Source organism: Xenopus laevis, chromosome 3L (genome assembly GCF_017654675.1).
Source record: "Xenopus laevis strain J_2021 chromosome 3L, Xenopus_laevis_v10.1, whole genome shotgun sequence".
NCBI classification, from domain to species: domain Eukaryota; kingdom Metazoa; phylum Chordata; class Amphibia; order Anura; family Pipidae; genus Xenopus; species Xenopus laevis.
In genome coordinates, this window is record NC_054375.1 from 53,129,271 (window position 1) to 53,141,856 (window position 12,586).

General features: G+C 41.8%; 1 protein-coding gene across 1 annotated transcript; it reads left to right on the forward strand.

The window, feature by feature from the left end:
* The first annotated feature begins 2,615 nt into the window (after positions 1–2,615).
* LOC108710968 (alpha-2Db adrenergic receptor) lies at positions 2,616–5,147 on the forward strand. The gene has a single exon (XM_018252204.2). It carries the CDS (start codon positions 3,278–3,280, stop codon positions 4,457–4,459), a length of 1,182 nt encoding a protein of 393 aa, XP_018107693.1. The 5' UTR covers positions 2,616–3,277; the 3' UTR covers positions 4,460–5,147.
* Positions 5,148–12,586: the final 7,439 nt, after the last annotated feature.

Here is a 12,586-nt window from a genome sequence, read left to right on the forward strand (position 1 = left end):
AAGGCTACAAATGTATTGTTATTGCTACTTTTTATTACTCATCTTTCTATTCTGACCTTCGTCAGTGCAAATATAATAAATATAATAAGCCTAAGGGCTCTTACACACAGGCGTTTTTTCCTGCACTCCCCTGCGTTGCGCTTTCTTCCATTCAGCCGCAGGGTAGCGCAGGAGTAGACGCACTCAACTATTGTCAAGGGGGCTGTACTCACACAGACGCATGTAAGCACCAAACTCAGGTGGGACGCATACATGCGTATGTGTTCGGCGCATACATGCTTCTGTGTGAGTACAGCTCCCTTGACAATAGTCGAGTGCGTCTACTCCTGTGCTACCCTGCAGCTGAACGGAAGAAAGCATAACGCAGGGGAGAGCAGGAAAAAACGCCCGTGTGTAAGAGCCCTTATATTGCTCCTAATACCAAACACATTTTCAGATACTTGAGGGAGAGTGGGGAGGTTGTGCAGGATGTGGGCATGTTCTGGGTGTAATGGGGGTAGTTGGACTAAATGGTGACTGAGGACAGGCATAGGCACTAGTTGTCCATTATTTGTTGTGACCCCATTTACTTCATTAGCAATAGCAGGGCCTATCACCTACTGGACCCAGATGGCTGTTATCACAGGCCCAATGGGGAAAGGGTCCCGCTAACTATGTGTGTCTATTAAAAATTATTGCAGGGGAAAAAAATAGTTTTTACACTGGAATTTTTTTTCCCAAAAATGCGACATCTGTGGATAAAACTAAATTTTCCCTGGCAAAAGCAATTGTTAAATCTGCCCCTAAGGTTTGATTGTTTTCATTTTCATAGTTTGTTTTGTGCTCTACTTCAAATTAGCATATAGTACAATTCAGAGTTCCTACTTTCCCCCAGGCAGCAATATAATGGCACATTTCCCCATCACAGGCACCCTGCTCATTTTCTCTTGTTTCTGTCTTTCAGCTTCTTATTGAATGCATATATATATATATATATATATATATATATATATATATATATATATATATATATATATATATATATATATATATATTTGTATTTGAGAAATATAAATATGTTGTGCAGAGCAATCCATCTATTCCCAAAGGCTTTGCCCTCTGTACATAGAGAAGAGTGGGACAGCATAGGAAGGCTGTCTGTGCTGCTGCATGCTATACAGGGTGAAAGGGAACAGGACATGAGTAATTTAAGGAATGTCACAGGGCTGTGTGAAACAGTGGTACTAACATATAAGTGTACTGCTACAGAATCTTGCTATGCAAAGCACATTACCAGCACCCCATGAAACCTTTTACTCGGCTGCTGTTTAGAACTACTTCTCCTGTAATTTGCTAACTGGGGGCACTGGCTGCTACTGTATCATTTGCTAATTGGGGCATTAGCTGCTATAATATGGTAACAGGCAGTAATGTAACTAGAGGGGGACGGGCCCTGGTGCGGGATGCGCTGCCGGCCCCCCCCTGTTTTTTGCGTGTGTGCAGTGATGCCCTGAGGGGTTGCGGGCCCTGGCCCAATCGCACCCCCTGCTCCCCCCCGGTAGTTACGCCACTGGTAACAGGGCCGGACTGGCAATCTGTGGGTTCTGGCAAATGCCAGAGGCTGCTGTAAGGTCCCATAGACAGTCACTATTTAGTGGGCTGGTGGGAAGCTGTTTGGGCTTCTGTATACTCAGTGTCAGACTGGCCCATCGGGATACCAGGAAAACTCCCGGTGGGACCAGGTATCAGTGGGCCCTCATGCTGCTAAACAATTGGCCTATGTCATGGTCATTCCCTATTTCTATGGGAACAACGAGGCTAAATAGATGGAATAATAGATTATAGTATGTAAAGAAAAGAGACTAGGAGAATAGAGGCTGAGTGAGGAGAGGAAGAATAATAGTACTGATTGTGAGCCCCTGGTCAATGTTTTTTTGGTGGGCCCCTTGTCTAAGGTTTTTTGGTGGGCCGGGGGCCCCTTGTGTTCCAGTCCGACACTGTGTATACTTGGAATGCCAGGGCCTATGTTGACTCCCAGTTTAGACCTGTATGTTAACTGGGGGGCACTGGCTACTACTGTATAATATGCAAGCTACAGAATCTTGCTATGCCAAGCACCCTACCAGCACCCCATGAAACTTTTTACTAAGCTGCTGATTAGAACTACTTATTCCTGTAATCTGCTAAAAAGGCGACATTAGCTGCTGCTGTATAATTTGGACACTGGCTGCTATTGTATAATCTGCTAACTGGGGGCATTGGCTGCTGCTGTAGATTACATAACAGAACTCTAAGCAACTGGGGGTTATTTATAAACACTGGGCAAATGTGCACCTGGGCAGTTTCCCATGGAAACCAATCAGATGATTGCGTTCAGCGATCAACCTGCAGTTGGTTGGAAAAGGCTAATCACTGATTGGTTGCTATGGGATACTGCCCAGTGTTTATAAATGACCCCCCTTTTCGTTTAGTTTCTGGCCCCTTGTGATGACCATACTTTGCCCAATGCCCCTCTAGTGTTCAAGGTTCTGTTACAGATATAAAATATTTGAGTGTCAGTAATTTCAGGAGTATAGGCTCCCCCTCCTAGATCTGAGATAGCCTTGGGGCTGAGGATGAGTCCTACCTGCTGCTGGACCGTACCACAAGCACAGGTTGGGATCCACCGGACTCAGCGCAGCCCCGACAATAAGCAGCAGCAAAAAGCATGCTACTACAAGTCGCCAGGCTGCACCTAATCACCCCGAGCCTCACTACAGGATTCCTCTCAGTGACCGAGTCCCCTCAGGGAACCCACTATCTTGTCCCTCTGTATATAAACCCCAAAGAGCGATCGATCAGCGATTGCTATAAAATGGGCGGGGCAGGGGGCGTGACGGCAGGTCTCCCGCAGCGACTGACGGCGGTAGTAAGTAGTCGGAGGTGCTGTGTATTCCGAAACCCAAAGATTGTGGAAACTTGGAGCTGCAGTTCCCTCCCCTCTGGGAAAGAGGAATATACTGAGGCTGCAGCCAAGTGAGACAAGCAAAGAGCAAACTGCACGCAGGGGAGAAGTATCTGATATCCGTTCTGCAAGGGGGATCTGATTACAGGCTTTGCTGCTCTCCTTCCCATGGGCTGCCTCTGTCTGTGAGGACAACTACAGGTAACAGCACCTGGATCCTTACTTGACTTTCACTTGACTTTACTGGACTTTCGCTATTTCCATGGATTTGTTCAAGTGGATGATCCTCACTGTTCTGCCCTAGGACAAACTGGACTGCTCCATGCCTCCCCCTGCCCTTATCATGTAACTGAGATGGAGGCAACAAGTTTTGTCCCAACTGCATTTTATAATGGATCTGAAGAGAGTGGCCAACCCCAGCTAAAGGCCTGGCCTTACACCGCACTGGAGTGCACTCTAATCATTATAGCAGTGGTGTCCATCATCTTGTCTACAGTACTTGGCAACATTCTAGTTGTTTTGGCAATATTTACCAGCCGGGCCCTGCGGGCCCCGCAGAACTTGTTTTTGGTTTCACTAGCATCTGCTGACATCCTGGTGGGGGCACTGATCATCCCATTTTCTCTAGCCAGAGAGGTTATGGGCTATTGGCATTTTGGAAGTGTATGGTGTAGCATGTACCTGGCTTTGGATATCTTATTCTGCACATCTTCTATTGTACACCTGTGTGCCATCAGTATTGACCGATATTGGTCGGTGACGAAAGCAGTCAAGTACAATCTGAAGCGCACGCCCAAGAGGATCAAGAGGTGCATTGCAATCATATGGGTGGTGTCGGCCATCATTTCTTTCCCGCCACTTCTCAAGTCTAAGCACAAGGAATGGGAGTGCCTCCTAAACGACGACACATGGTACGTCTTGTTTTCATGTACTGTGTCTTTCTTTGTCCCTTGTCTTATCATGATCTTGCTCTACTGTCGCATCTACCGTGTAGCCAAACACCGCGTGTCCAGTCTTAGGAATGGGGTTTCTGACTGCGCCAGTGCAACGCCAGGCACCTGCGAAACGCACCATAACATCCAAAACAACCACGAAGCAGAGGAACTGGATTTAGAAGAAAGCACTTCTTCTGTGCATAAGTTTCCCAAGAAACACCATCACAAAAAAAAAGATAAACCCAAAAGTGCCAAAGCGAAAAGGCTTTCGTGGACCTCAAACCGCGGGCAACAACACCGGGACCAATCTATTTGCATCTCCCAGATGCGCCTGAACCAGCTCCGAGAAAAGAGACTAACCTTTGTGCTAGCTGTGGTCATCGGTGGCTTCGTTATCTGCTGGTTTCCATTTTTCTTCACCTACAGCCTAGAGTCTGTTTGTAGAAAGAGATGTGGAATCTCAGATGCCCTTTTTAACTTCTTCTTCTGGATTGGCTACTGCAACAGCAGCCTGAATCCCATCATATACACAGTCTTCAACAGGGACTTCCGCAAAGCATTCCGAAGACTCCTCACTCATGGTTCCAGAAGGACTACATGAGAAAATGCAGAAATTTATTTTAGGACCAGACAGAGTCACCTGTTTACTCCCTCCTTGAATATCATATACTAAATATGGATTTTTTTTTTATTCAACAAGAATTTTAAACAAGAGACCAAATTAACATGGGTCAAAAAAAAAGCCACTGACAAGATTTATGTCTTGGGATTATGGGTAGACTTGTTTGTTTGGAAATAAGAACTAAACCTCATGTGGATACATCTGGAACACACACTGGGAGCGAAGGTGGGAATATTCCTTTTGCTCAATAATCCCCTTATGAAATAAAAACAGGACTCTCAGAAATAAGAGGAATTTGTCCAGGATCTCTTGGCAAAAAACATTGCTGAGCCATCTTAACCCCAAACAGTCTGAAAGTAGTTTGAAATCCTACCTGCTGCTTATTTAAGCTAAAAGTTTCTATTGGCTTTTATTTTTAAAGTTGTCCGTGGCTTCTGTTTTATGTAGTAGCTATGCGCCCTTTCACTGCTTAGTTATTAATGCATGCTTTGTAAATTGAGCACACATCACTTGCAGATTACATGCATTTACTGTATGTTATGTATTTTATATAAAGATCTGCTTTGATTCTTATCCTTTGACATTTTCCTTTGCACAGTATGTTACTGAGGAACAATATTGTTTTCCTGGCAAGAATAAAAGGGCCATAGGGAAACTCTCCCTTTTACTGTTTGTAAATTTAGCACTCTCATATGAACTTTGGGTGGCTGTCTCTTCAATGGAACAAGCTTGCCAATTAGATAATAAAAGAAATACACGGCTTTCAGCTGCAGTTTGCCCAGAACACTCAGCACCCATTCGGGATGGTGCATGATTTATTGACTTGCAATTGTCTTTAAAAGGGGGGTCAACTGGTTGCCACTTAGCTGATACATGATTCTCAAATTGAAAAAAAATACCTACCAGCAATGTAGATGATTCTGCAACTGAAAAATTCATGTTTTGGAGGCCCCTTTCCCCTTCCTTTGATATTTATGTCCTATTATAGCAGCATAAAAAACCTTTTAATCCCCTAATGTTAAAAGACTGCAACTCCCACAATAACACTGCCTGTGTGACAGATTAAAGGAGAAGGAAACGTCTTTTTACTTGCGGGTGCCAATAGTTAGATAACCTCCAAGAGATCGCATATACTTACCTAAAACCCACGGTCGGTTCACCTAATAGGAGAAAACTGCACCGGAATACTGGAAAATACAACTTTGCAGAAAATGATAGATTTTTTTTCATGCTGCTGACCCCATAAAAAGGGCCGTAGTATTGACTGCAGACCCTTGTTTTCTTTTTATGAGGGACATTTCTAGGGCTTAAAACTCGGGGCATGTGTCTAAGGTTATTTGTTTGAGTCCCCGGGATCTTTAACCATTTAAAATGGAAATTTATATAGTATTCATCTATCTACCTATATTTTAGGTTTGTTTTTTTATTATTGTGGAAGCTGGTAGCATTTGCTCTGACTTTGCTGCCAGTGTGCAGTATGTAGCAATTCTCTTCTGATACTTAAAGGAGTGATTCACCTTTAAGTTAACTTTCAGTATCTTATAGAACGGTTGATTTTAAGCAATTTTTTCCATTGGCCTTCATTTTTTCTTTATTATCGTTTTTGAATTATTTGACTTCCTCTTCTGACTCTTTCCAGCTTTCAAATGGGGGTCATTGACCCCATCTAAAAACATATGCCCTGTAAGGCTAAAACTTTAGCGTTGTTGCTGTTATCTTAAACCCATCTTTTTATTCAGGCCCTCGCCTATTTATATTCCAGTCCTATTTAAATCAGGGCATGGTTGCTAGGGTAATTTGGACCCTAGCAACCCGATTGCTAAATTAGCAAAAAGGAGAGCTCCTGAATAAAAAGCTAAATAACTCAAAAGCCACAAATAATAAAAAAAATATATATCAACTGCAAATTGTCTCAGAATATCACTCTTCTGACATTATACTAAAAGTTTATTTAAAGGTGAAACACCCTTTTAAGGTAATACAGATTGGTCCTATTTATTAATGCATAGACCTAGTTAGAGGCCTGTACCCTGAGTCCTTTAAGACCCTAGCACAACCCCTTTTTTCCACAATTGTTAATTGTCAGGAATAAAGTCAAAGTATGTTATTATTCAAAGGCTCTTCATTATGCATAGAAGCTATCAGTATTCCATTTGCAGCTGCGCTCAGTCAGGCTCAGTTACACCCACAGGTATGGGAACTTGGTATTGCTGCAGGCACCAAGATCAGGTGGGTGTTGAGTTCTCTGCTTACTGTGACCCACTGACAGCTAATCACTCTGGATACCGCAAGCCTAGCTAGAATAATAAAGTCAATTACTGTTTAATGTTCTGTAAGTTTTCCTGCCGTCAGCCTTACTGTTTCTTTATTCTACATTTTCCTTCCAAAGGACACAAAAGCACGACTGCACCCCAAGTGATGATATCTCATGCCATTGACTTGCAGTTCTGATCAGTAGGGCGTTATTGATGTGCCGTGTTGTAGTTATCTGATGGCTTAGTATGGGAAAAATTATATTTTTAAACATGCAAAAACTCCTGTGGTTCAGATGACAGGTCAGATAAGAAACGTTTTTAGCAATTTGCATGAAATATCCGATAGAGAATAAGATAATGTTTTTAGTCACTGAGGTGTAAAATCCTGAATTGTTGCTATTAAACAACGTTGTGCGGCATGACTTGCTTCTTATTAATTTAAATGAGACCCAGATTCATTTTCAGAGTCACGTTTGTGACAAATGAAGTTTGATATTTAAGAGGCTGTTATAACTTTTTGTAATATTTTGATATTATTATGCTGAGACACAATGCAGTGGTTTGTCATTTTTGCATTTTGAATATTAATAACTTGTCACTGGGGCCAGTGCCATTAAGCATAAGTCATAAACCATAAAGCACACTGATTCTTATTATTATCAGGGTTTATTACTGTTCTGTTTCTATTTCTATTTGCAATGATCTCTAAACTCAGCTCCTCAACAGCTGCCCAGAGCATACTGGGCATGTGCGTGTCACTGACACTCTAGCAAAGTTTAAGATGGTGAGCTTCTGTGACAACTTGGAAGGAGATGCTAAACCTTTATAATGGTGCAATAAGAGCAATATATAAAATCTGGTATTTATAACATATCGGAGTTTAGATCTACTTTACATACAGGTATAGAATATATTTTGCAGAAACCTGTCATCACAAAAGCTCTTTAATATACCAATGTCATATCCCATACAGTCCTATTTAAACAAACCATGTGTACAGGCCTGGATTTGTGGCGAGGCCACAAAGTCCCAGGCCTAGGGCGTCAACATTTTAGGAGCAGTGTCCCGCCCAGCCGCAGCCAAAGGAGCACTGGGGACTCAAAGTTCCCCAGTGCTCCGGTACTTGACAGCGCACTCACGTGTGGAGGAGGGGTTGCGCATTCGGCACTAGTACCATTCGGCAGGGGTGGGGGCATGCGAGCACCCGGTGCCGGGACCATGCTGCCTTGGGGCGCCGCACCATGGAATCCGGCCCTGCATGTGTACGGCAAGTTTTTGAGTCTTTATATAAGGTGCTCTGCATCAAAGAATGATCCCTGGCCCCAGGCCAGTACTGGCAATCTCTGGTTTCTGGCAAATGTCAGAGAGGCTGCTGTAAGATGCCATTGACAGTCATTATTTAGTGGGCTGGTGGGGGGTGTTTTGGCCTCTGTGTACCTGAAATGCCAGGGACTATTTTGATTCTTAGTCCAGGGCTAACTGGTCCCATGCATTCTGGATAATATAGATGCCATACCTGCCCTGTTACAGATTCAGGGTAGGACTACACGGACGTTTTCGGCGCAATCCGACACAATCGCATGCAGCGGAAATAAGGTAAGAGATAGAAATGTCAGATGAAGTCGCAGCGTGCAGCGTCTGCATCTGACAGTCGGATCAACGCTGCAACTTCATCCAACATTTCTATCTCTTACCTTATTTCAATCGAATGCGATTTGTCGCATGCGTTTTGTCGCAGCGCGTCGGATCGGGCCGAAAACGTCCATGTAGTCCTACCCTAAATTGTATCCAAGGGAATCATGGTGGTGCCCACCCACTCCCTTAACTTGTTCTCCATCTCAGACATGGGTGGTCAAAGAGACTGTGACATGTGAATATGTATCCAGTTAAATCATACGTGTGTGCTGAATCTGAATCCTTAGGGAAAATTATTCTTTCTCAATGGGACTTGGCAGAAGCCTTTCTGTTGAGCTGGGCTGCACCTGAAAGCGCATTGCAGGGCCAATGAGACAGACACTAAGTTGCATCAGTGTAGCTGCATCTTGCAATTAGCACCTTCTGTTTATTTGATCCTTTAAAGGTGGTTCATCTTAAGATATGGAACCTATTATCCAGAGTGAATAGGACCTGGGGTTTTCTGGATAAGGGGTCTTTCCGTAATTTAGATCTCCATACTACTAAAAAGTAATTTAAAGTGGTTGTTCACCTTCCAAACAGTTTTTTCAGTTCAGTTGTTTGCAGATTGTTCTGCAGAAATAAAGCCTTTTTTCAATTACTTTCCATTATTTATTTTTTACTGTTTTTCTAAAATCTAAGCTTTAAATGTTCGTGTCTCTGGTGTTTGAGCTCATTAATTCATGTGCAGACTCTAAACTGTTACAATTTTGCAACATTTAGTTGATACATTTCTCAGCAGCGTCTCTGGAGTATTAGCAATTATTGTATCAATTCTAATAGCTGCCTGTAATGAAACCCAGAGATTCTGCTTGTCAGTGACAAAGATAAGAAATGTATCAACTAAATGTATCAATTTAGAACAGTTTACAGGGTCGACGACCCCCTCCCCTCCCAGAGCTGCTTTAGAAGGTGAAAATGACACTTTACACTTCAATATTAGAAAAACGGTGACACGTAGAAATTAGAAAGTAATTGGAAAAAGTTATTTCTGGTGATCTATCTGAAAACAACTAGTTGTTTGAAGGTGAACAACCCCTTTAAAACTTAAAATAGGATTGTTTTGCCTCTAATAAGGATTAATTATATCTTGGTTGGGATCAAATACAAGGTACTGATTATTATTATTATTATTATGGAAAAAAAGGAAATCTTTTTTTCAAAATTTGAATTATGTGATTAAAATGGAGACCTTCTGATAATTCTGAACTTTCCTGTATTAACTATTAGCATGATGCAATACAGGTTTCCTACAGCAATCCACAGTTTTTTGTTAAATGGTTGTCCCACTTACCCTAGCAGCCAGTCAATAGTTTGACTGTCTAGAAGGTGAACAGGGTCTGATCAAAAAGAATTGAGAAATAATAACCTTAACCATCAGAGTAAATACAAACACATTCTGGTTGCTGGGCAATGCTAACAATGGAGCAGCAGAATGCAAAGACTCCATACACTTCTAGTTGAACCCGCAGCTCAAAGAAAAGAATACAACATTGACAGGCACAAAAGAGTACTTTAAGCTGGCCATAGATGTTGAGATTTTTAAAAGATCCGATCCTCATCTTGAGACTACGATTTTCTCGGAACGATCGTATCAATTTCCTGACAGATGTCGGCCGAAAAATCGTAAGATGTACGATCGTTCGAATCCCACTAACCGCACGATAATTTCGAAGGATTGGTCGGAATTCCCTAAAATCGGTCGTTCGGCAAGAAGAATCGTCGCGTCTATGGGGAGCTTAATACCAGCCATAAGCAGACAGTAAGTTCCTAGAGTCTTGCAACCCCCCGCAGTCCTGGCTTTGCATTCAGGAGGTATCAGGAGACAGCCATGTTCCCCAATACAGCCCCTTTGCCCTAGCTGTTCCCAAAATGCAGAGTAGCCCAGTTGGGTTGGCAGGCACCTGACTACTACTTGACATTCATTCTGCTTTAACAAATGAGCCTATATTGCCACATCATGAAGGGAGGCACCAGCATATGGTAGATGAGTTGAACATTATTTGGATTAGGGATTTTAACTTGTAACTGTGGGTAACTCACAAAACAGCACAAACAACATTCTGTTTCCATGAGGTAACTAGGCCATAATTCTTCTTCTATACTTTTTCTAATTACAGTTTTTGGAGTTCTTTTGTGCCATGTATATATCTATGAGATGGAATCATCAGATGCTGGATTACATTTTTCTCCCCACAACCCCACAGCCCTTTTTCTATTCTGTTTCTAAGCAAAATACTTCTTGTATCTTGCATTTATATGAAAACAACAAATTAAATTCGATTACCTGACTGCTTCATCGCCCATCCCCTTTCCCATGTTCTATATTTGCAGAAGATCCCGAATTCCATATCATCTCTTTTTTCAGTGACCCCCCATCCCAACATGTCCTTCCACTGAGTTGCAACATCCTGTTTATATGTCTCCCTCAAATTTAATGAAGGGCTCGACTTAACAAAGCCAGATAAAAATATGCTGAGACTGTCCATAAAGAGGATTAATTGTGCTTTGGCAACGAATGCCTTGCAGAACAGCTCTGCTATAAACTGTTCTTGGGTGTATAATAACGAAGGAACAGGAAATGATAAAGAAATTGAAGTCTTGATTTGTCAGTCTGTCCGTGCCACATGAGAACATTACATGAACCAATGGAATAGACATAAGGGCTCATTTACATCACCTTGGTAAAATCTGAAATTTAAAGTGGCCATTCTTTAAAACCATGTCCACTTGAATTGAGCCCAAACAGTCTTATTAATGCCAAGAATTAAATTGCTGCAATGCAGCTCTGGGGTCCAGCCGCTGTCTGCATTGAGTTTTTATGTTCCACTTGCACTTGCGTGGGTTTCCTCTTGCGCTCAGAAAACAAACATAAATTTAAAGTCTTCCACCACCCAATAACTGTTTTTTTTATTTCCAATATACCTTCATTGCAAAAGTTACTTGTAAAAGTAATTGCTAATGAAAGTTGTATGTGGCTGGCTGTTTATATTCTCTCCACTCCTGGTTCTGAGTCCTGAAACAATGTTGTATGCCAGTTAATTAATAGCCCGGGTTGATCGATGACTTCTCTTACATTGTTTTAAGAGTCGGACCTACGGAAGTGAAAGGCATAAACAAATACCGGTTTCAGTTGGAATTACTTTTACAAATAACATGAATGAAAACATTAATCAAAATTTGAATTCATGTATGATGGTGGTAACTTGATTAGAATTTAAAAAAAATTTAAATCACTTGTATCAGATTTACCTGATATAAGTGACCATAGGGTGTGAATGTGATAGTGACCTAAAACATTAAAGGAGAATTCAACTGTTTACCATACCCCCAGCCCACGTAGACCCCCACCCCACGTAACGTCTAGGTACACCACTGCTAATTGCCCAAGTTACTTGTCACCAAAAGGATCCTAAGATATCTATTAAGGGTGGTATATTAGTGCCCTCTTTATGATTCAGCTCTGCCAAACCTTCCATCTCAAGTGGTCCACTCTAAGCATTACTTTTATGTTGCATGATTCCTGCAGCGAGTTGACCTCTTTGCCTTCTCACAACTGATAATCTGGAACTGTCAAACCCTAAAAACAAATGATTTTTATATTGAAAGTAATACTGACACTTTACAACATGTCTCAGCAGCACACCTCATTATGCAAAAAAAATATTGGGTAAATACCAAAGCAAACCTGAACCTTAACTGGTATGTTAAACTCTGAGAAGTATAAAAAAAATCTATAAATTCAAAGGTTTAAAGTCAAATCCCTGTAAGGTTTAGATTTTATTCATCCGATTCATCATTTTAGGATCTTGCCAGAAGTGTTAAAACCTAGATTTAGTGCACCCTTAACCCCAATGCATATGGTCCACTTTCATTATACAACTCAACAACAATTGGATTAGAGGGAACTTGTCTGTATTTGGCAAAAAGAGACACTTTTAGTTACATGGTTTGTACAAAGTATGCATAAGCTGATGCGCCCTCCAAGGCAGTGTCCATGCATCAGTCCTACCTAAGTGAAAAAAGGGCATTTTCTTTGGGAGGAGAAAGACCATACCTGCTTCTCTCTTTATTTGGCATGACCCTTCCAAAGAAACATTCAGCATTAGGGGCTTTTAAGTAATCTGTAGGAATGTGTTTAGAGGGGCAGGGGTTGGGAGAGCAATATATATATATA